Source organism: Sardina pilchardus, chromosome 16 (assembly GCF_963854185.1).
Source record: "Sardina pilchardus chromosome 16, fSarPil1.1, whole genome shotgun sequence".
In the NCBI taxonomy this organism is placed as follows: domain Eukaryota; kingdom Metazoa; phylum Chordata; class Actinopteri; order Clupeiformes; family Clupeidae; genus Sardina; species Sardina pilchardus.
The window spans coordinates 25091183-25116182 of record NC_085009.1 but is presented as its reverse complement, the minus strand read 5'-3'; the positions used below and the strand labels follow the sequence as shown (position 1 = coordinate 25116182).

General features: G+C 44.7%; 2 protein-coding genes across 2 annotated transcripts in view; one reads left to right on the top strand and one right to left on the bottom strand.

Moving 5' to 3' along the window:
* Positions 1-5404: 5404 nt before the first annotated feature.
* Positions 5405-6414, bottom strand: gpr185b (G protein-coupled receptor 185 b). Its single transcript, XM_062517026.1, has one exon. It carries the CDS (start codon positions 6412-6414, stop codon positions 5416-5418), a length of 999 nt encoding a protein of 332 aa, XP_062373010.1. The 3' UTR covers positions 5405-5415.
* A 17350-nt stretch (positions 6415-23764) lies between these two features.
* Positions 23765-25000, top strand: part of si:dkey-172j4.3 (diacylglycerol kinase eta) — a 108773-nt gene continuing 107537 nt past the window's right edge. The window contains exon 1 of the mRNA XM_062515696.1: positions 23765-23875. The gene's annotated coding sequence lies outside the window, so the exon portion shown is untranslated. The remainder of the gene's footprint in view (positions 23876-25000) is intronic.

Sequence of the window (25000 nt, the reverse complement as noted above, 5' to 3'; positions counted from 1 at the left end):
TTTTTTTTCATATTTTATTTCATAAAGTATTTTTTTTCGTCTTCTTTTTTTTCTTCCATTTTATATTTACAGTAATAAAAATAAATAATTTTCATCAAGGAGTACATTCGACACGTACAGTGCAATGTGTATCATGTTTCCTCTCATAAAGTGCATTGTCATCAGATTTGAATTCACAATAAAAACAAACGGAAACAAATAACAACAAATAAATCAATGAAAGCACACCAACATGTGTGTATCTACATCACAGTTTTATGAACCATACATTCCCTTCCCCATACATACCTCAAATAAGGACGTGTGATTCAACACAATCTTTAAACTCAGGGTGACCAACAAACTTCGATATTTCTGACTCCTCTTAAGTGTAGCAACCATTGGAGATTACAACTACAGACAATAGATACAATCAGCAGGAGAGTTTAGCTCTATAATTGGTAAGGAACTGTGTTTTTTTCCACAGTTCCTAGGAAAAAAGGTCCCCCTGCATCTTGTGCCGCCATAGACCAATCATTTCTAAGAGTTAAATTACCAGAAGTCTGCCACTATTGCCCTGTGACAATCCAAACAATCCACAGAATCTACTGTCCAATGGAATTTAGAAAGCCATTCTACTACGGTAACCGACCAAACAAAAGGCCTAAGAGTGATTCTGCCAGGGTAAATTCCCAATAAACCGTTTTCTGAAAACTCCAACAAAAGGTGAGGAAAGACACGGCCCAAAGACACGTCACATTTTCATATAGGCGCCTGTCCCTTTTACTAGGCCAAGGTCATAGCCACCATCCCAGGATCCAACTTGTACCCTCCACTGCGGTCGTCATAACTGTGGCCTGGACCTGGTTTAATGGACCAGAAAAGGAATTTCAAGTACTCCAGATATATTTGAAACATGTCTTGCCTCTTGCCTCGCTTTACAGGGAGACAGTATTTTTAGAAGAGCCAGCTTTAGATCAGAGTGGTGGAGAGAGGTGCCAAGAAACTGACTTTGAGATGACCCGTTTTTGTTTAGCCAGTGACGTCATGTCAGTCGCTGAAAGAGTTTCTCTCCCCTCTTTACCCTCGTTTAGTCATCACCGCCTTCTCTCTCTCTCTCTCTCTCTCTCTCTCTCTCTTTCTCTCTCTTCCCACACGACAGCAACAAGCAATATGCTACCACTGCAATTCCCTAAGCAGAAAATCTTTTCCAGATTTGCAGGTTAGGATCCTCCTTATCATTATCACTATTTTCACAAGCAAACATTTCACATCACCGCAATCATAGCAACTGATCACAGAACAGCCATTTAGACAGAAGAAGCGATATGCCCTCTGTGTCTCTACCAGGCTTGTACTATCGGTGGTGATGCCTACACATAGGGTGCGTCTCATGCAGCGTTTATACGTCCTCCCTCGCTCCTCGATGCCTCGATCCTCACTGATCTACATAAAGAATGATGGGGGGGAAACAATGGGATAGTCTATCCAGTGTTAGTTATAGATCAGTGGGAACGCCCCTCGAGGATCGAGCATCGAGGATCGAGGAGGCATGATGAGAGGCACCCATAGAGATGAGAAAATCGGTTCTACCTGTGCGCCTAGAACAGGTGATTTCACAGAAATGAGCTCCTCTAACCGGCTGAAGAGATTCGAGCCAATAAGAATCAGCGGTTTGTTACTTTAATGGCTGGAACACACTTGTGGGAGGACTTTTTCCGGTACTTTTTTGAAGCCGGGTCTTTCCATCTCTGCCTAAAGGTTTTCCCCATGCCGAGATGCTGGCGATGCCAACAGGTGGGCGTGTGCCACCGCGGGCCAGAGTGAGGCCTCAGGTGGGCATCTGTGACGTCTCCCGCCCGAGCCGACCTGTGCCATCTGTAACCTCTCCCACTCTGATATGCTGAGAGAGAGAGAGAGAGAGAGAGAGAGAGAGACAGACACAGCTTCTTCCTGGTCCAATATCAGGGCACCAGATTGAAAGTCTCCCACCGGTTTCGTAAGGCTCTCCACCTATCTATCAGCCTTATTCACCTATCTGGTGAAGTCCTACCAACCCAATAGCTCCCTTGTCTTTGTTTTTTTGAAAATCATGTGAACTCAAGCTTCAATGTGATGATGTTCACTACAAATCTCCGTATACACCACCAAAACGCAAAAAGAAAAGAAAAGAAAAATACATTACAGAAAAACGTAAGACACTGATAAGTTAAAAAATATGGCACTTTCATCATTGCCAGACACCTTGTTTTTTTTTTTTTTGTTGTTGTTTGTTGATGTTCCCCCCTCAAGAATCTCCAACCACCATTAAGAACACAGATATTACACGCACAGTTACCATGTCATATAACCCATGCTCAGATGTTGCTTATAAAAATAGATGTTTTCATACAGCCTTGCATAATACAAAATAAGCACAGGGAGAGGGGACCCCCATGACAGGACTGAATGTACAGCATTTCTCTCTGTGGTAGGTTTGTGGCGTTACAATAGTAGGAGGTTCAGCTTGGCACTGGGAAGGTTGAGCCTCTTGCCATGAGACTGCTATTGAACTGAATGGATCTAGTTGAGAGAGAGAGGGAAAATAAGGGGCACAGTGTATGTCAATTCACACGTCTCACTTTTCCAGGCAGAACTGAATGATGTATAAACAGATGTCTCTCTCTCTGTTTTTTCCCTCTCTTTCTCTCCCTCACTCTCTCTCTCTCTCTCTCTCTCTCTCTCACTCTCACACACACACACACACACACACACACACACATACACACACTTCCAAAGGGCTTCTCAACACACATGTGTGAAGGAAGAGATTCCCCCAGGTTAATCCATCAGAATTGTTTTTACATCAGTGAAATATACAGCAAAACTGATAAGGTGGCCCAGCGTGTGAGACTTTACCAGGTTACTGGAATATACAGTAACTAGTATAGATACCAGTACACAATGGCCTCTGCCATTGTTTCTCTTATTCTGTGGACAAGAAGATATGAAAATTGATCTCACGTCAACACAGTTTTTCAATAGCCTACTGTCAAGAGGTTTGGTTGATTTTTTTTCTCTCTTTTACATAATAAACTGTACACACCGAAACGTTATTGCGAGGAAACGAGATAAGGCCGGAATACAGTGTACACGGCGATATGTATAGAGTATATCGCACGTCAAAATAAGACAACGCCGTTTCCCCTCCACAAAAAAATATAACAATTAAAAAAAACATCACGTTACAAACGTATAGTATAAAAACTATGACATCCTACGTTGTACATCAGTTGTGTGACCTCTGGGTCATATTAAGTCAAGTTTTTTTTTCTTTGTTTTACATTTTAATGTGTATATCACCTTGTTTTTGAATGGATTTGCAATGTCCTTACGGTAGAGGTGAATTTAAAAAAAACAGTGATAGTTTGTTAATTGACCTATTTTCGCACAAAGACTACAGACACTAGTTAACCATAACAAGTGGTAAGCCGCCTCTCCAAATAAAGATAATGGTTACCTATGTATACAGGCATATAGGTCATTACACCTGGACGTCAGCGCATACCACTTTTCTTCTCATTTTCAGCATGCTTATGCTATTTATGTCGTTTTCCAATTTAGTTTCAGCAATCCAAGAGAAGCTGCCCTCTAGCAACAACATTGACTTAAGCCTCGCTGTGGAAAACATGTTACCGCGGGTCGAATTAAAGCGACTCGGATAGCGTCTCATTTCGCATGAAATCATTTGCCGAGGTAATCCTCATTAACCTCTGTGTCTAGCTGCCCCGTGGCAGCGACGCTCTGCTCTCAAGCATGAACAGCGTAAACGAGATTGCTTCTGGGGAATAGACACAGAAAAAAAGAAAAGTAAAGGTTAACTCCATATAGCATTGCTGTACTATGGCCGACATTTATATTTTGTTAGTTGCACTACTTACTGCTATCTCTAACGAAAACAGTCTAGGCTTATGGTTTAGTATTGGAGTTGAATGCTCAGTTCACCGAAGGGCAGACGTCTCCATACGTGGCTATAGGAAGGTGTTGACCGAAAAAAAAAAACGGTAGCTCATTGGCCAAGACACTCAAAAGTCTGTTGGCTTGATGTTTTGCAGGCCTATGTGATCGTGATCAATCTGGATCCATACCTCAAGCAGACATATTCTATAGTCTGTCAATGACGCGTAACATGCACTAATGCAAAGGCAATGTTGAATGGCGCAACTATGGTCATACACGGTGATTCGTGCCCACGACTGCTTGGCGCTTTGAAGAAAGCATTTCTATGCCAGAAAGCAATAGGATCAGCTCGCGTTGAGACAAACAGGAGCAGGCATGATATGCTTGAATACATTACAAAGGGTGTTAAAAACCTGGATTGTCAACGTTTTACCCGAGAAAGAGTGCACACTTCCGCTCTCCGGAGTGCGTTCGTTCTCTCCTCCTCACCTCTTCCTCCTGCATAATTAAACGAACAGCGCGCGCCTGGTGTTTCAACAGCAGCTTTGCATGGGCATCGGGGCCTCGGCTCTTGGGTAGCTCTCCGTGGTGCTGAAACTTCTTTGGCACCGCGTCTGAAAACCTGATCCTCCGTGTCGTTGTGCTTTAGCGAATCCATGAGTGGCGTTTCACATTAAACTTTGAAATTCATTAAAAAGAAAGAAAGAAAGAAAGAAAAATGATTATGAGTAGCATGATTTGCCAGGCTCTGTATGTGTAACGTCTTTTCGGCCAGATTGAATCCGAAGTGAAATGGACAGCGTCATAGCTTGGAATGTCAGTTGAGACACGCGTCTTCAGAAGCGAACACTTGCTTAACTTTCATTCACACAGTAATGGATTTCTCAAATAGCCTAGCCTATGGTGGGCATAATGTCACTTAACCCAAATATTGATTGGTAGCAACAGCAGTATCAAGTTTTGCTATAGAAAAACACAATTTGACCGCTTGTATGCCCTGTGTTCATAGCTGACGAGACTCAACTGAATTTGGTCGCTTCCCTGCCTATCAACCTCGTCCATGTAACCGTGCAGGTCGATATTCTGGCTAAACTGCCTCATTCCATCGAAGAGGAAGCCGATTTCCCCTCCTGTCTCCGACTGTGAGAAGTGCTACCGAATATGAAGTGCTATTACAATGAACCACACCTCTAGTCGTTTGTGCAAAACCAAAACAAACAAACAACAAAAAAAAAACTGTTCAGCGTGGGATTGCACACGCAGTTTCTGTAGCCGGGACCCACGACACGTCGTCACCAGCGACGTGAAAAAGTGTCGACCAAAGGCGTAGATGTCTCATTGTACATTTCCAGATTTTTTCTATTTTGTTTTCTTTTTTTCCCCTCCTAACAAACTCGTCACACCCCCGATGCAGACAATACCCCAGTGATACGGATACTAGAGTGCTAATATAAACATCGTAGCAAACGAAAAAAAGTGCCCCCCTCCCCCTCCAGTCTATACGTCACTTGATGTCCTTGGTCGCAGCGAGAGGTTGGTGGGGAAACAGCCGCAGCACGCGAGCCACAGCGATTTCTGGATGTCGGGATTCCTAAAGGCGTAAATGATGGGGTTGATCACCGAATTGCACGTGGCGGGCAAGACGGTGGCGTAAGTGTATATGATTGGGTAGCTCGAGTCTGCCACGATGGAGTACATGGCGAAGGGCAGCCAACACATGGCGAACGTGCACAGGATGGCCGAGAGCGTGCACACGCCTTTGGTGGTCGAGATGGCCATGAACTGGTTCTGCACGGCGATCTGTTGCGCGTGGCGGAAGGCGATCTTGCAGATCTGCAGGTAGAGCTGCATCATGAGCGCGAAGACGAGCAGGAACGTCACGGCGAGCACCACCGCGTTGTTCTTGGTGACCGGGCGGCACACGCTGCAGCTGGCCTCGTTGCGCAAGCAGTTCCAGCCGAGCGCCGGCAGCATCCCCAGCAGGATGCACACCAGCCAGATGACCGCCACCATGACGTAGGTGAACGTGACGGTGCGCTCCGTGTGGTAGGTGAGCGCGTTGTACAGCGAGAGGTACCGGTCCACCGTGATCGCCAGGATGTTGAGCACGGAGGCGGAGAAGGCGGCGATGAGCAGCCCCACCGAGAAGAGCGTCACCACCTCCGAGTTGAGGATGTAGACGAAGATGAAGTTCAGGATGAGCCCCAGACCCGCCACCAGGTCCGCGAAGGCCAGACTCCCGATCAAGATGAACATGGGAGCCCGTAGCGTGGGCGTGTAGAAAAGGATGGCGATGACAATCGCGTTCTCGCAGGAGATAAGGGTGCCGGTCACGCACAGAGCGATGTCCCAGGGGCTGACGGCTAACGGACGGAGGTCCTGGGTCTGCACCGGCGACGAGTTCTGCACGTCCGGGAAATTCAACGTGCCCGCGGCATTCAAGGAGGAGGTGTTCTGGAGTTCGTTGCTCATTGCTGCAGCAAAAGAGTGAATCATAGCTGTTGGAGAAAGGGGGAGAGGAGGGAAAGGAGGGGAGGGAGGGAACAGGAGGAGCAGGGGGAATGGAAGGGAGAGAGAAACGTGTGTCAAAGAGGAAGGAAACAGCTGGAATTACACTGCTGCACAAAATAGGTTTCTTGTACAACGAGACCTCGAAGATTCCTTAAACCCAGTCGGACTAGCCTAGTCCCAGAAAGCCATGTCTCCCTGTCTTCACTGAACAACAAACAATTATAATGCATTATTACGCGTTCAAGATTCACATGTCCTCACGCATTCTGTACATAACACAAGGAAAGTACAACGGACGCCAGTGATCACGATGCATGAAGACATTCCCTTAGTCCATAGGTCATTCTACACTGTTACCTTGCGACAAAATACTTTAAAAACTCACACAATATATCAAACCGCAACAAATCATCCAACTTCTTCTCAATGTCACTATAAAACATCTCTGCGCATTTTTTCCCGTGTTGGGACGAGGGCGACCCGTTTTCTTGAACGTGAGCCCATCACTATGTGTCTATTTTTAGAAACGGTCTAAAAATAATACACGCCACCTTAATATGGGGCGTCTTATGAAAACGCCGTGCGTGTCTTAAGAGGCAGTAAGCATATGCCTATGCCTGACGCCACATACGCAGCCAGAAATCAAAGAGCTAATTTTAACTCTGCGCGCCACCGTTTCATTCACAAATTCCCTGGTAGCTTCGCTTGTCTAAAACACCCCGACGTTGACTCCTAAGGACTCCCTTAACGTCGATAACTCACGGGCAAATAATCCTAAAAACCGACATAAAACTATTGCTGAAGGGTCATTTTGATACATTTGAAAGAGATTAATGCAGTCAACAAACACTAACGTATAAGAATACCCAGAGCATACATCGCCAAACAATACCTCAGTCATTGCGCTGCAGTGGCCGTCTCCCCCCAAAGCGCAGTCCTCGACTACTAGATGTGAAGAAACAGACACAGCCGCAAACAAGGAAGACAGAGAACGAAAACGTGAAATTACCAGTTCACAGCAGTCCTGTCCTCCTCCGAGTGTGCCACGCCGCTATAAAATTCTACAAATTATGTTATAATCCTTGTGCAGAGTCCTTGCGAAAATCGCGCCCCTTCTTGGTTAGCATTGCTAATAATGTTGGCAGCCCGATGGCAGTGCCTTGCCTGGTACTTCCCCCCCATTGGACCTACCGACGATTTTCCCCTCTGACGTCAAAAGTCTTCACTATAGTCATGATCGAGTCTGTGAATCAGAGGTGCGGTGGTTGGAATATTAATAATGAAACGGATGCAAACAGCAGCGCGTTTCTCTGTAATAAACCAAGGAACAGCCCTAAAATTGTAACGGTTGGTGACCATGAGCGCCTTGGATAGTTATTGTGTCACACAGTCTAATTCATAATCTGTCTCTTACTGTCTGTCTGTCTGTCTGTCTGTCTTTCTCCCCCCAGACTGTCTGTCTGTTGAAACTGTTACCAGCACCGTTGAAATCAAAACAATTCGTGAGGAAGTCACAACTGATTGGAGACTCATATGGTATGATGGATGGTCGACTATAACTTGTCGTCCCCTATGCACCGATGTCACATTCGTCTTCATTTGACAGTTTTGCCACCTGCCCTAATTATCGACTGTAATAAGTGGGCGATGTTTAGTAAACTAATGCTTCAGATTAATTTCCCATCTTAACGCATCGCGTCGCAGTGGCTGGTGCTCGTGAATTACTACTACATGCGTTAAATCCATGTTTTACGACCATGAGTAAAGCTCCTCGAATGTAATTTATAATAGATATTAAAATATGTTCTAAAATAATACCTTAGATTTATTCAGTTAATTACCCTCGCCTGGGCCAGAGGAAGTAAGCTGTAACACGCATATAACTATGGATGTGAGATTGTAATTAAATCGCAGCCTAATGAACTTGGTCTGCCTCCCACAGCTGGTGAACGTGGGAGGGTGGCAAGTCTAAAGAAAACTCTCTGAGAAGAAAAACAACATCCACTGCCATTTCACTTTTCTTATCTTTTGCCAAGTTCTATGAGTAATGTTGGGGGGGGGGGGGGGGGGGATCACATGTGAGAAATGTTTATTGCATTATGAACATCTGAAATGTTTATGTGAAATGAAATTGCAGATCTGGCTGAACCGCATTATAACACCCAAGTGTATTATTTCTTGACTTGACTTCTGCAATTCCTCTGTTAGGTGAGACACTAAATCAAGCATTGTCACAGTGCCTGTGTGTGTGTGTGTGTGTGTGTGTCACAGTGCCTGTGTGTGTGTGTGTGTGTGTGTGTGTGTGTGTGTGTGTTACCTTCCTCCTGCTCCTCCAGAGGCTGATCTCATGAAGGAGAGCCAGGGGAGGCTTCTGATTTGAATAGCGATGTGAGCCGGGTCCCCACTGGCTGGCGGCTTGGCGGAGCGACTCGCCCCTGTTCATTCATGAAGGAGTCCACCAATCGTATCCGGCCTGCGGCCCTCCATTCATCTTTACCGCTCGGCATGCTGGGGAAGCAATTACATCACCCAGCACAGCAGCCTCCTCACATGCACGGCTGAGAAATGTGTGTGTGTGTGTGTGTGTGTGTGTGTGTGTGTGCGTGGGTGTGTGTGTGTGTGTGTGTGTGTGTATGTGGGTGTGTGTGTGTGTGTGTGTGTGTGTTTGTGTTTGTATGTCTGTGCCTTTTTTTTACTGACTGTCCAGATAAGATGGCAGTAGTGCATGCATTTGTTGAGAGCCACACACACACACACACACACACACACACACGGCATATGCACACACTACACAACACATACTGCTGATCTAGCTGTATCGATATTAATCTACTCCAGTGCAATATAGTCCAACATACTGACCTAGTCATGTACATTAAAAAATGCCAACACTCAATAAATGATGTCCATATTTCTGATTACAGATCAGTTTTCAGCTCCAAATGTATGTGAATACTAGCACTTGTCCTTATCCTTCTCCAGATGAGCATCTCAATATCCACTCCGATTCTTACTGTTGCTTTGAAACAGGTTGGCTGTGTAGTTATTGACGAATGCATAAATTGCCAGCAATGCTCTGTTGAGCCAGGAGGACTATTACCAAATTCCCATCCACTCTGCAGATCCTGCTGACATTGTCCGAACGGGGGGAACTCTTCAGTCAGCAGATGTGAAAGCCCTCTGTGTGTGGGGGCTGTGTGTGTGTGTGTGTGTGTGTGTGTGTGTGTGTGTGTGTGTGTGTGTGTGTGTGTGTGTGTGTGTGTGTGTGTGTGTGTGTGTGTGTGTGTGCGTGCGTGCGTGCGTGCGTGCGTGCGTGCGTGCGTGCGTGCGTGCGTGCGTGCGTGCGTGCGTGCGTGCATGCGTGTGTATTTCTGTGTCTTTCTATCTGCCTGTCTCATGTGTATATGTGCATGCCTTTGTTGATGTGTGTGTGTGTGTGTGTGTGTGTGTGTTTCTATCTGCCTGTCTCATGTGTATATGTGCATGCCTTTGTTGATGTGTGTGTGTGTGTGTGTGTGTGTGAGTGCATTTCTGTATGCATGCATACCAGTGCATGTTCTGGTGATCCTGTGGATGCTCAAACGTAAGCACGTGTGCATGGTTGTATAAGCCTCACCCCACTCTCTCTCACACATCTCTCTCTCTCTCTCTCTCTCTCTCTCTCTCTCTCTCTCTCTCTCTCTCAACCCCCCCCCCCCTCTCTGCAGGCTGTGGCTCTCAGCCTCTTTGCGTTCAGCACACTCAGTGGCTGTGAAAATCGTAGCCACGGACAGAAAGAGGTCACCTAGCTAAGTACCAGACGTCACACTCCACAAACCCTCTCCTTCCTTCCTGCTCTCCTCTCCTTCTTCTCCTCCCCTCTTTCCTCTTCTCCTCTCCTCCCTCTTCTCCTTCCTTCCTGCTCTCCTCTCCTCCCTCTTCTCCTGTCCTTCTTTTCCTCCCCTCTTTCCTCTTCTCCTCTCCTCCCTCTTCTCCTTCCTTCCTGCTCTCCTCTCCTCCCCTCTTCCCCTTTCCTCCCTCTTCTCCTGTCCTTCTTCTTCTCCTCTTTTTCCTCTTCTCCTCTCCTCCTTCCTCTCATCTGTATTCCCCCTCTTCCTTGCTCTCTGGTTCCTCCTCTCTTCTTTTCTCCTCTTCTTATCTTCTTTACTTTTTAATCTCCTTCACCTTCCTCACCCTCTCCCCCCTTTCTCTCTCTCCCTTCTTACTCATTTATTACCCTACGCCCTTCATTCACTCTCTCTCTCCCTCTCTCTTTCTCTGCTCTTCTCTCCCCTCTCTCTCTCTTTCTCTGCTTTGCTCTCTCTCTGTCTGTTTTTCTGCTCTCTCTCTCTTCATTCCTCTCTCTCTCCCCTCTCTCTCTCTGCTTTGCTTGCTCTCTCTCTGCTTTTTTCTGCTCTCTCTCTCTCTCTCTCTCTCTCTCTCTCTGCTCTCTCTTTCTCTCTGGTTCAGTACAATCCTCTTCACATTCAGGAGCACTAGCTGGTGCTGTGGCTGCTGAACTGACTGACATCCCTGAATGCCTCTTGAGAAGCCACAGGGATCGACAACAACAGTAATAGCACCATAGAGGAGGTAAGCATGGACCATGCATGAGAGAGAGAGGGGAGGGAAAGAGGGGGAACAGAGAGAGAGAGAGGGGGAGGGAGAGAGGGAGGGAGGGAGGGAGAGAGATTGACTTCACCTCCTCCACATTTACGTAGTGGGTTCTTTGATACAGTGTTCTCAACACGTGGTCGTACTTGCAGCCTGGTCTATGGCTCTTTTCAGACTCCTTTTGAAACATCAAGGTTAAGAACACCACGTTTTTCTTTTCTTTTCTTTTCTTTTCTTTTCTTTCTGTTCTTCTCCTTTTAATGTCTTTAGCCTTCTTCCCGTCTCTCTTTTATTTATTCATCACTCTTTCCTTTCTTTACCTTTCTTCTTTTTTTTCTCTACACCCCCTCCTTCACTAAGCTCATCCTTCTTTTTGATTACGCTCCTAAGAAAGCTTTCCACTGCTATCGAGACGTATTAAGGTGTATTATAATCAGCATATATAACCTTATATTATTATTATTATTAGATGGTAACAGAAATCTTTCACAACAGCATTCAAAATATCCTGACTTACTATGACCGTCACTACCACCACCACCATCATCATGATCTCCATCATCATCATCATTCCCTTTACGATGGGTGCCTCTCATTTAGTGTTTTATACATACTCCCTTCCTTCCTCGGTTTTCGTCCTCACTGATCTACTTAAAGAATGGTGGGGCGGCAACAACGGGACAGTCTATCCAGTGTTAGCTATAGATCAGTGGGAAAGAGCCTGGAGGATCGAGCATCGAGGATCGAGGAGAGAAGTTGAGAGGCACCCTATGTTAATCACTGGGCCTGGTTGCATTTGGTTTTAGAATGCCTCTTGGGTGATCCGATCACAAGTTGTCAGCTCACATATGACCAGTAAGAGACATTTCATTTCCTATCCTCAGTACTTATGTATGGTGCTCTCACTGTAGCCATGCATCCTACCAGACACAAAAATAAATCTTCAATTTATTAAGAATGTCCTTACAAGCATGAGCACAACCATCATCATCGTCACCATGACACTCTTCGTCTTCATCTTCACGATTATTTCCCTCGCCACGGTAACCACCATCTCCAGCATGACCGATGAGACACATCTCATGCCCAATCAGCAGTGGTATTTATGGAGCTGTAACACTTAACGAGTGAGCTTGCACACACATACGCACGCACACACACACACACACACACACACACACACACACACATTCGCACACACACAGGGTGCAGTACATTATGGCCTCATTGGGACTGACTGAGGGACCTATGATGATGATTGAGCGATAATAATGAAAGACGACTAGCACTTAATGATTGGGAGATTGATGCCATGGTATCGACAGAACGGAATGGAATAGAAGACAACGGAATAGAATAGAAGACAACGGAATAGAATAGAACAGAACAGAACGCAATAGAATAGAACAGAACTGAATAGAATAGAATAGAATAAAATAGAACAGAATGGAATAGAAGGGCATGTAGGAGGTGGAGGTGGAGGGGGAGGAGAGAGAGAAGGAGGCAGCTTCAATTGTGCGTGAAATGTCATTCTCTCTCTCTCTCTCTCACACGCTCTCTCTTTCTCTCTCTCTCTCTCTCTCACACACACACAGAGCCACACTCAGAGGTGGAAACACAAATGAACAAATCCATACGCTCCGAGAAACATGCATGTGCAGAGAAAGGTACAATTTGAGTGGAGACACACACACACACACACACACACACACACACACACACACACACAAGCGCACACAGAACACACTGATCCTTTAAGGCTATGCTTTGCCCGTCACACACAGGCAGGATTTCAGATATGAGCCATCCTCATGTACTGACATGCAAACACAGCACTGCCATCTCCCTCCTCCTGTGACTGCTGCTTCCATAACAGCTCAGCCCTCCAGCCCTCCCTCAGAGAGAACACACCGTGGAAATAGAACAGAACAGAACAGAACAGAACCGAACAGAATAGAATAGTTGGAATAGAATGGAATAGAACAGAACAGAACAGAACAGAACAGAACAGAACAGAACAGAATAGAATAGTTGGAATAGAATGGAATAGAATAGAATAGAATAGAATAGAACAGAACAGAACAGAACAGAACAGAACAGAACAGAACAGAACAGAACAGAACAGAACCGAACAGAATAGAATAGTTGGAATAGAATGGAATAGAACAGAACAGAACAGAACAGAACAGAACAGAACAGAACAGAACAGAATAGAATAGTTGGAATAGAATGGAATAGAATAGAATAGAATAGAACAGAACAGAACAGAACAGAACAGAACAGAACAGAACAGAACAGAACAGAATAGAATAGTTGGAATAGAATGGAATAGAATAGAATAGAATAGAATAGAATAGAATAGAACAGAACAGAACAGAACAGAACAGAACAGAACAGAACAGAATAGAATAGTTGGAATAGAATGGAATAGAATAGAATAGAATAGAATAGAATAGAACAGAACAGAACAGAACAGAACAGAACAGAACAGAACAGAACAGAACAGAACAGAAACACAGCTCATAAGAAAAAAAGATACAGAGCACTTTTTCCATCACTTTGAATAAAAGCACCAGCTGAATGACTACTCTACATTTAAAATTAATTACGTTAACACGCCCGTTTAGGATCATTCAGTTATATCTCACTGATATATTTTGCTTGTCACATATTAACCAACTGCTAAATGTATGCACAGTGTTACATGGATATTTTGCTCACTGCATCTGAATGGTTATGCCGTAGAACATGGCATGAGGAAGATCCCACTGCGGATCGAGACGTTGCCTTTTTATATAGTTAATAAAGTGTATTTTTGGAGCCTACCCAGTGTGCGGACCAATCCATTCCATATGCCGTAGAACATACAAAGAGTCAGATGGATAGCATAGAGAGTAAAATAGCATTAGTGGGTGAGAGACCTTATGGTAGTGTTTACTCAGCGTGTTATGAAAGGACTTCTTCACAAGATGACTGAAGATTGCTTCTTTTCTTCCCTACCTCCTCCTCAACTCCCTCTCCTCCATAGGCATTCTGTATAGATAGATAAATATAGATAGATATAGATATATCAGACAAACACAGAAACTATATAGTCCTGTGCAAGAGTGTAAGGCTGCTATTAGATACAGTATGTGGTTTTGCCACTGTTACAATGACCAGATACGATTATTTCTCCTCATTAGTTCACACATAAAAGATGGTGAATTCCTGCTACAGCATTGTACAAAGTTATCAACCAAGCATCCTATCTGAAAATTACAAAACAGGATGTGATGTGACATCCAACAACAATGCATACAATGTGCTAACGATATGTGCTGCCAGTAACTAGGAAATGAATCATAGCAGCAACAACATCATCAACAAAGCAGACGTTATGATCAACAGCATCCTGAACAGAGTCGCCTTCGCGAACATGTGACTGGGATTTTCAGGTAGGCATCTCCCCCTCCATCGGCTTTTCGCCACCCCCACCCCCATCCACAATCTTAAAGGAATACGCCACCCAAAAATGAAATTAAGCTAGTCTCGGTCACCCCCAGAGTTAGAACAGTGAAAAAAAAACGGTTAAAATCCGTCCGGGCATTCTCCTGCTTTGGGAGCAGCGATGTTAGCTTTAGCTTAGAACAGTTGCTGTAGATGAAGGGTGTCAGTGAGCACGTCCTCCAAAAAAGTGACCGAGACGTCTACATTTTTTTCTAAATATATTTTGGGAGCCGTGTGTTCAAAACGAGTACAAATCATAATGCAAAATCGAAGGAGACTATTACCTGGGCAGATCTTTACTTGGAACTATTTTCAGCCTCATCGCCGACGAAGCACCGCTAGCTAGGCGCAAAGTTCTCACGTAGCAGTCTTGTAAACTCCCAACTAGATTCGACTGGAACTTCACAAGTGGTGCTACGTGAGAACTTTGCGCCTAGCTAGCGGTGCTTCGTCGGCGATGAGGCTGAAAATAGTTCCAAGTAAAGATCTGCCCAGGTAATAGTCTCGTTCGATTTTGCATTATGATTTGTACTCGTTTTGAACACACGGCTCCCAAGATATATTTAGAAAAAAATGTAGACGTCTCGGTCACTTTTTGGAGGACGTGCTCACTGACACCCTTCAACTACAGCAACTGTTCTAAGCTAAAGCTAACATCGCTGCTCCCAAAGCAGGAGAATGCCCGGACGGATTTTAACCGGGTTTTTTTCACTGTTCTAACTCTGGGGGTGACCGAGACTAGCTTAATTTCATTTTTGGGTGGCGTATTCCTTTAATAGGCTGGGACACGTCACAAACAGATACCCGGGAAAATACAGAAAAACGACCTATTTCCCCGTTTTTTGAAGATAAAACAATCAGATTGATAGTCAAACTGGAAATGTCCCCGTTTTTGGTCTCGGACATCTGGCCACTTTACTCAAGCACCTACAGTATCTCCACACGACCACTGGTCCTGTGCATGCTTGCTAGTTCTGCACACTTTAACTTCTTCCTGCCAAAGGCTTCTTCCATCACCGGTTCCCAGTTAAATCGTTAGCTTGATACCTGGTTATGTGCCCAGGTGTTAACGTCCCCAGGTACAGTAATACAGTTTTAATGACAGGATATGGGTTGGAGAGCCATGACTTATTATTATGCATAGCTTGCGGCGTCCATTTTCACTAACCCCTTGACTGAGGTTCTGTGGAGTAGGAAGAACATCATAAGTGTCTCCTCAATGAATTTAATGTGGCATAAGAAATATCTTCACAATATCAGACATGTAAGGCCCCCTGAGACATTTTAATAGAACCGTATAGTCAATAGTATATTGTAACAAAAATCCATCATGAGATCTACATGAATATTGTGGATTATTCAGAATAAACTTGTAATGTGCAGTCATTTTGAAATAGGTATAGTATATCTATCTATATGAATATGAATTGAATCCAGATTGCTTTATTAGCATGACTGTAGGTACAGTGCTACCAAAGCCCCCCCAAAAAAGACACAACAATTTGTGCAATGATATTGCGGCAAATGATGTGTACATACTCTCACACGCACACACACACAGAGTTTGTCTCAGTTTGTCCTTCATGCCGTATTTTGCAGCCAACAGAGCAGTCAATCTTTCTCCTAGTAGGTTGGCCACTTTATCAGAGTTTTGACATTTGAAATTTTGTCTGAGAATAGTAAACAAATATCCTTCTCTAATTTCGAATAGTACAAATATCCTGCTTTGAACAGTATTGGGGAAAATGCGTCTCTGTCTCGACCTCACTCCCTTTACCTCTCTCTCTCTTTCTGTGGGTGCCTCTCAACATCTCTCCTCGATCCTCGAGGGGCGTTCCCACTGATCTATAACTAACACTGGATAGACTATCTCATTGTTGCCGCCCCATCATTCTTTATCTAAATCAGTGAGGAGGAGGATCGAGGAAGGAAGGGAGGGTGTATAAAAGACCAAATGAGAGGCACCCTGTGTGTGTGTGTGTGTGTGTGTGTGTGTGTGTGTCACTTTTGCTTGTAGCCCAAACAACTCAGCCTCATCGCTGCCTCGTGACCAAACAGTTGTTGACCCTTGAACCACAGTCTTCAGCCTATGGGCGCAGCTCCAAACTATAGCAGCTCAGCCTGTCTACTCCTCTCTCCACTGAGCCCAACAGATGAAAGAAGAGAGAGAAGATAGAGGGAGAGAGAGAGAGAGAGAGAGAGAGAGAGAGAAAGAATGTCAGGAAAATCTTCCCAATATTAAGACACAAGAACCACAAACAAGTAGCATAGGTTTTAGCAACGACTCCCGGCCGAGAGGAGAGAGTGACCAGAGAGGAGAAGTCTCCCCTCTCCAAAGCAGTCTCTGAGCTCACCGACACAAGAAGGTTCTTTTATTAAAGAAAAGCAGAGTAGAGCAAAACAAGTCAGCATGACCTTCGGTCGAAACCTCCCTAAAATCTTCCTCTTGCTCATGCCCAGTTTCTTATCTGCAGGTGCATAGCGTTGAGGCACCCTGAACCCCTCCACAGCTTACACATGCAGACAGAGAGGAGAAAGAGGGAAGAAGATAGAGAGAGAGAAGATAGAGGGAGAGGGGGAGAGAGTCAGGGAGAGGGAGAAAAAGAGATAGAGAGAGTGAAAGAGAGAAGAAAGTCAGGAAGAAGGGGAGAGAGAGAGATAGATATTGAGAGAAAAAAGAGTCAGGCAGAGGGAGAGAGAGAAGAGTCAGAGAGAAAGGGAGAGAGAGAAGAGAGAGAGAGAGAGAGAGAGAGAGAGGCTAGAGAAGTGCACACAAGAGAGAGAGAGAGAGAGAGAGAGTGAAAGAGAGAAGAAAGTCAGGAAGAAGGGGAGAGAGAGAGATAGATATTGAGAGAAAAAAGAGTCAGGCAGAGGGAGAGAGAGAAGAGTCAGAGAGAAAGGGAGAGAGAGAAGAAAGAGAGAGAGAGAGAGGCTAGAGAAGTGCACACAAGAGAGAGAGAGAGAGAGAGAGAGTGAAAGAGAGAAGAAAGTCAGGAAGAAGGGGAGAGAGAGATAGATATTGAGAGAAAAAAGAGTCAGGCAGAGGGAGAGAGAGAAGAGTCAGAGAGAGAGGCTAGAGAAGTGCAGACAAGAGAGAGAGAGAGAGAAGAAAGAGAGAGAGAGAGAGAGAGAGCCATAGCCCCAAATCACCCTCTCCAACTCACCCCACCAAATCACTTGATGGCTGCGGGTCCTGTCCAACACCTCGGATGAGACTCCCGCTGGAGTGCCCGGAGACGCCAACCGCCAATCAAATGTTTTTTTGGCGGTTTATTTATTTATTTTTTTTTGCTTTTATTTTTTAAAGGGAGATGCAAGCACACACAATGCTGTCTCCCCTTAGGTGACCCCTACAGTATATGGTGTTTACACTTGTAACAGAGAGAGAGAGAGGGAGAGAGAGAGAGAGAGAGAGAGAGAGAGAGAGAGAGACACACACACACACATAGGGCCCCATTAGCTCTATCTCTTTTTTCCCCTTTCTTCTTATCCTTGTCTCTAGCTTACACACACACACACACACACACGCACGCACACGCACACGCACACGCACACGCACACGCACACGCACACGCACACACACACACTCGCACACACACACATTTGGGTGTTCCAGTGTGAGTGGGCGAGTGTGTGTGCAGTCCAGTGGTCTGACCGCCGGCCACACTCAAGCACACTGGGCTGTCACGTAGCATTAGGCTCTGCTGGAGCAGGGAGAGCAGGGAGAGCAGGGAGAACAGAGAGGCACGGGGCATAAGAATAGCCCAGCGTACCACGCCGTCCGCCCCCCTCATCTCATCTCCCACTCCCAGCCCAGCCCAGCCCAGCCACGCTGTATTTTGGGAAATGGTTTGAAGTTAAAAGGGTTGGACAAGGTGTGTGTGTGTGTGTGTGTGTGTGTGTGTGTGTGTGTGTGTGTGTGTGTGTGTGTGTGTGTGTGTGTGTGTGTGTGTGTGTGTGTGTGTTTGTGTGTGAGAGTGTGTGTGAGTGTGTGTGTGTGTGTGTGTGTGTGTGTGTGTGTGTGTGTGTGAGAGTGGACTGAGAGAGAGAGGGAGAGAGAGTGGACCAGTGAGAGCGAGTGTGTGTGTGTGTGTGTGTGTGTGTATGAGAAATAGAGAAAGAGAGGGAGGGGGGGAAGACAGAGTGAGATGAAATGTGTACATTTGTGTGTGTGTGTGTGTGTGTATGAGAAATAGAGAAAGAGAGGGAGGGGGGAAGACAGAGTGAGATGAAATGTGTACATTTGTGTGTGTGTGTGTGTGTGTGTGTGTGTGTGAGAGAGAGAGAGAGAGAGCGAGAGAGAGACAGAAGCAGCGAGAGAAAGAGAGAGCGAGATAAGACGAGATGAAGTGAGGTGAGCCTTGACAGGTGTCATGAGGGGATGAAAGAGACATGTGAAAGGACAGAGGTGGAGTAGAGGCCAGACAAGACGAGAGACGCCGTGGTCCAGTCAGTCATGATCAGATCTGACGGGTCACGACCTTTCACACCTCGGTTCTGAGTTGCGCAACAGCAGAGCATCCAGGAATGGCACTCCATTGACCTACATATGCCATAAAAAGGTTCCTTGTGGTTGAATATGCCATGAAAAGGTTCTTTATAGTTCTCATAGTTCAGGAATGACACTCCATCAACCTGCATACGGCATAAAAAGGTTCCCTGTGGTTCTCACGGTTCTGGAATGAGACTCTTATCAACCTGAATATGCCATGAAAATGTTCCTTGTGGTTCTCATAGTTCAGGAGTGACACTCCATCAACCTGCATAATTATGTCATAAAATGGTTCATGGTTCTCATAATTCAAGAATGACACTCCGTCAACCTGTATATGCCATGAAAAGGTTCCTCATTGTTCTCATAGTTCAGGAACGACTCTCCAACAACCGGCATATGCCAAAAAAAGAGGTTCTTCATTTTTCTCACACTCCACAAAATAGGTTCCAGAAGGTTCTTGTAATATACTCCACAAATACTCTGTTTGAAGGGGGACATACAAACATTACGGGGAGAATAGACGTCAACCTCTAAAAAGAGGCTTTCAGACACTAACAAGAGTCCTGAGTGGGGCTTGTCACCAGCCTCGAGGCATTTAATAAACCAGACATTCACATCAAGTGAAGGTGACAGGCTATAGAAGTGCACAACCTAAGGGCAAACAAGTCATTTTGTTTGGGGGGGGGGGGGGGGGGGGTGGTTGGTTTCTGTTTAAAAGCTGTTGTTTTTTTCCTTTGAAAAAGAAAGAAATACGTATTTTTCATCTTTAGAGTTTGTTTTCCGTCTCAACGATGGTGTTTCTGCTTTAAAAAGAAAACATTATTATAACCGTTATCGCAGGCACTGGGGGAGGTTAATATCTGAGCCTGCTACAGAGACCACTTACTGTTTCACAGCCGCCACAGATGGTTTTCAGAATGGACCCTGGCAGCATAGCCACATAACCTTCTCCTGTTTTTTTCACCTCTGCCGAGGAGATTGTTTTCATCTGGGTTTGTTTGTCTGTCTGTCTGTCTGTCTGTCTTTGTTTGTTTGTTTGTTTGTTTGCAAGATAACTCAAAAAGTCATGGGTGGGTTTCGACGATATTTTCAGGGAAGGTCTGAAATGACCCAACAATTACGTGAAGAAACAATTACATTTTGGAAGTGATCAATATCACCATCTGAATCTAGGAAGTAGTCATGTTTTCGCTTGGCGGAGGTCTGCACTCTCGGAGTGCTTTTCTTGTTTTTTTTTTGTTTTGTTTTGTTTTTTTTGCGTTTAGCTGACGCTTGAATCCAAAGCCAGCCTCCCTGGAGCAACTCAGGGTTCAGTGCTCAAGGACACAACGGTGGCAGCCAGGAATCAAACTCATGGCTTTATGTGGCGACTGCATGCTACTGTAGCTAAGTTCCCTAGTCACTACATTGCCACTGCTTCCAGTGCAGGTAAGACCCATACCTGTTCAAAAACAGGTGCTGAACAAATGGAGAGTAGCTTCAATAAAAAGAATATAATGTCCACAACACTGCTAATTGCAAATAGCAGTGTCGCAGACGGTCTTTGGTATTATTTGCCCTCAATGGTGCCTTCCAGGCAGCGCTGCCTTCAAGGCACTACTCCCCTCAGTTTAGGGGTAGGATGAGGGTTGAGGCGGTCAAGGTTAGGAATAGGGTAAAGGTGGTGCCTTTAGGCTGTGCTGCCTGGAAGGTGCCGTTGTGGGCAAAAAACACCATTGAGCTGTCGCGGACATTACATTCTTTTTTTATTGAAGACCCATACCTGTTCCACTGAAGAGGCTTACATTTTCCACAAGGCACCACTACGACCTCTGAAGTTCGCCTACAAAATAGCCACCATCTTTGCCCAAATAAGGAGATCCGGTATCTTGAGATATTTACTATGGGAAAATAACATGGGGATTTTCAATTATCGCACCTGTTAAACTCTCGCGGGGATGATGACATTGGAAATGCCGTTAGTTTTTTACTACACAGTTTTGTCCACTGCCGTCTAGTGGATGCTGTGATCTTCGGTAGGTGAAGACGGCACAATTTGATCTTTGCTGCTACCCCAGAGATAACTTACTATGCAACTTGCCATAGGCAGATAGCTTCAATTAACTCCCGGATCTCCTTATATGGTCAAAGATGGCAGCTTTGGATCCTTTTTGTAGGCAAACTTCAGAGGTCTATTGACACCCTTGCTCTGTTCTGCCTGCTTGATGTCTTCACCCTCGTACTGGTAGGGTGGACTGGAGGTAGTCGAGAGTGATAATGTGCAATAATGTGGAAATGGTGCTACAGCCTTTTCACCTGATCCACTAGCAGAATATCTCTGCTAGTGGATCAGAGTGTGCCACTATGAAGTGTTATGCAGAATATATTAAATAAAACAGGACATAAATATCTTGCAAAGAGCATAAACAATTTCTAACATAAGCATAAACATAAACAGTATTATACATATTTGTGTACTATTGTGCACTATCCTATTTGCCCAAAAAATAAACAAATACAAACACTGACTGACTGACAGAGTTGAGTTGAGTATCGCTTGTCCTTTTAATAGCAACCTTTTAATAGCAGCTTCTGCTGCCCTGTAACAATGAAGCTATTTTAACCAGCGGTTTTAATAATGGCACACTGAATTTTAATCACTAGCAATTTTGTATGAATCATAAAATATTGTATGCATCATTTATATTTGTATCCTGATGCAAGCAGGATCCCCCCCCCCTCTCCCCCCACACACACACACACACTCACACACACACAACTAGATGGATTTCCTTCTTGCAAACTGGGGTCTGCACAATGTTTCAAAGTGAACTTTCCCTTGTCACTAAAACTAGTGTTCTGATTCTAGCCTTTGGACATTTCAATTGGTGTAATGCAGATTAAATTGAAATGAATAATGCATTGGCATACAGACATTTTCATTCTTCACCACATCACATGGTTTCTGTTTTTCCTCTGGTAAGATCATAAGTGCATTTTTCTGACAGAGATGTTCTCATGGCAACTGGCCATGCTGCTATTTCAATAGCTTTAGGAAGTGATGCCAAAGCCTATTATTTTAATGGTATTGTGACATCTTTGTGCAGGAAACTCTGTTTTCATACAGAAGGACAGCATACACACTCCTACGCATATATACATTGCCCTCTTAGTGATGACAGGCATTTCACATCTCTCTGTAATACAGTATGTGAGTATGTATATGTATGTGTGGTCACTATGCCCCCCCCCCCCACACACACACCTCTCTCTCTCTCTGTTCACTATGGTGTGTGTATGTGTGTGTGTGTGTGTGCGCGCGCGCGCGTGTGGTGGGCGTCTGACGTTCGCCCCCAGGAAGACTGTCAAGCACAGATAACCGCCGCTGTCTTGTCTGTCTCTGCGGGAACCCGCATTGCGCGTCCCCGCCGGAATTGCAAAGCTCTGCAGTGATTCACAGTGTCGATTCTTACCAGGAGAGGAGACTGGTGAGATAGCCTACGAATGGATTAGCCCGAGTCTACCATGGATAAAAATGTATAAATACTTAAAAAGCTGTTCATTACAGTCACCATCAGATACAAACTGGATTGGACGAGTTTTGTACTTTTTCTGCTAAAACTCAAAGAGTTGCGTGTGACCTTGAAGACAACTCTACAGTAAACAAATGGTCCGAACAAGCCGTAAGACAGATTTAACGTTGTTTAGTTAAACACATTTCCAGTCACAGCAAAATACACATCGGTTATCCACAAAATGTGGTCGATACATAGATTGCATACAGTATAATGGTTTGGTTGCGCTTCCATTGGGGGGCAGCAACGGGCCGCACGGTAAAGCCGATCTGAAGCAGACCATTTGTCCCTGTGTGGTCAACCGACTGAAGATGACAATATTGCCCTGATTAACGGGGTAATATAAAATAACAAAACGAAGACTCAATGGATACAAAGTTTCAGGCAAAACATGGATTTTTCCCTAATTGTGCATTTTGGGTATATTGGTACAGATTGTATAAGTTTAACACTTATCATGCAAAACCGGTGATGAGAAATAAACTCGATATGTCTATACGCGCACAGGGGAAGGCCCATAAAAACGAATCTCTGTTACAGCCTCGTATTTAATTATAATGGGAAAGTTGAAAAGCGTCTAACAAAATTACCAGGAAGTCCCCTGCGTTCTTTCTTAGGCGTCGGGCTGTAGTTGAAACATAGATTAAGTGTCTTACAGTAGGAATTTTCCATGGGGCATACCCACTTACAGTCCACACTTGAGTCTGGACTTTTCGCTGAAAGACATAGCCTATTGTTTGATCACGTGGTAATGAAGTTTCACTGTGATTCATATACTGTATAGTCGTAGGTGTTGCAGCCTCTTAATTAATCTACCACTTCCGTAAAGGTCATGGACCTCAATAACAATAAAACAAAAACAATAGTCACAATACACAGTGTATTTGTATTGGTGTAACTGTGCGAAACGCATAACAGCCTGTTAGTCATACAATGCAGGATGAATGCTAATGACAAAAAAGCTTAGATAATCAGATAACCTTGAAAATCAAGAGGAGCGCATACTTAAAAATCATCTAACAGCTTTCTCACAATTTAGGCTACCCCGCTGCATTACATGCGTGTGTATGCGTGTGTGCGTGTGTAGGCTACTGTGCATGTGTGCGAGAGAGAGAGAGGGAGGGAGAGAGAGAGAGAGAGAGAGACGCTACCCCTCCCATCTGATTCAAATCCGATCCGATGCTATGCGTAAGCGTGTCTGCGAGAGAATCGGAGATTTGATAGTGTCCAGCCGCGCAGCAGCGCCAACCAGGGCAAAGCAACAAGACACCGGGACAGGACAGCAACGCAAAGCAAGCGAGCCCCCTCTTCTAAGGTAAACAGAGACCCCCCTCAATTGTGCATGCTAAGTGGGCGTCTGTCAAATGTAATATCTCGACGGTTGAGTTTGTAGCCTACCTACTAGTGTAGACTGTGTTACTCTCTCGAATAGCATCTGTCAGTGGGCACACACAGCGATGGCCGCGCGCCACCGGAAAGCCACGAAACAAACGCGCGATCAAATGAATGAATGAACAAGTGAATGCATGGATATGTGAATGAAAGAATGTTAACCGATAACCGGACAGTGGTCAGGTAGTCATGGAACATGTATGGGAAAGCACCATGTCACTATAACGCACTGGACACTGCCTGTTGTTTCATGATTTATTAGCGAGCTAGGCAGTTGCTGAGTCACAAAAAAACAACCCGAAATCGCTGCATCGTTCACATGACTCGGATTTAATTGTATATTTGTTTGTTTGTTTCACCGATTTGTTTGGCGGTTGGATAATGTAATTGCGTGAACGCTATCGAGCAGCCCACATGATAGCAACAGTAGGCTACACTCTCCCGGCATCGAGGACACGCAAAGCCGTGCATTACAAACACTAGCTATAACAGGTAGTTAGTAGGCAATACGCTGACATCTGTGACAGTCACCTCAATGGTATCAATTGGTGGATGGTTGTCCATTCTGCACAAGCTTGCAGAGGTGTATTGTTTATAGGGATCTCAGATAGCATGACATGGATCAATTCAGTCTTTACAATATTGGAAGAGTATTTTCATAACCACAAGCAGCAAGAGAGTCTGTGGTAGTGGCCTAATAGGTCTGTACCTGTCAAGTATCTGGTGCTACAGCTCAAAGTAGCCTAGAAGTAGGCTGTTCCAAGTAGTCTAATCAGTCATGATATGTAATGAATACTTTATATCGTAGACATCAGTGTACATTGAGGTCATTTTAAAACTATATCAGTAAGAAGGCAGCATAAAGAATACCATACCTACCATACTATGATACAAATCATCCTAGTATATTTTGACCCATTAGGGTTATCTGTCATGAGGTACAACAGGTTGTCAAGGCCTATAATGTTTTTATCCGAGGTCTCCAGCAGTGAATTGTCGTCTTTCAACTTTGCCCTCTTTGAAACTTAAAGGCTATAGGTTCCGTTTA

Bases quoted from the DNA above. Each gene is read 5' to 3' on its own strand.
- gpr185b (XM_062517026.1), bottom strand. From the start codon at position 6,414: ATGATTCACTCTTTTGCTGCAGCAATGAGCAACGAACTCCAGAACACC.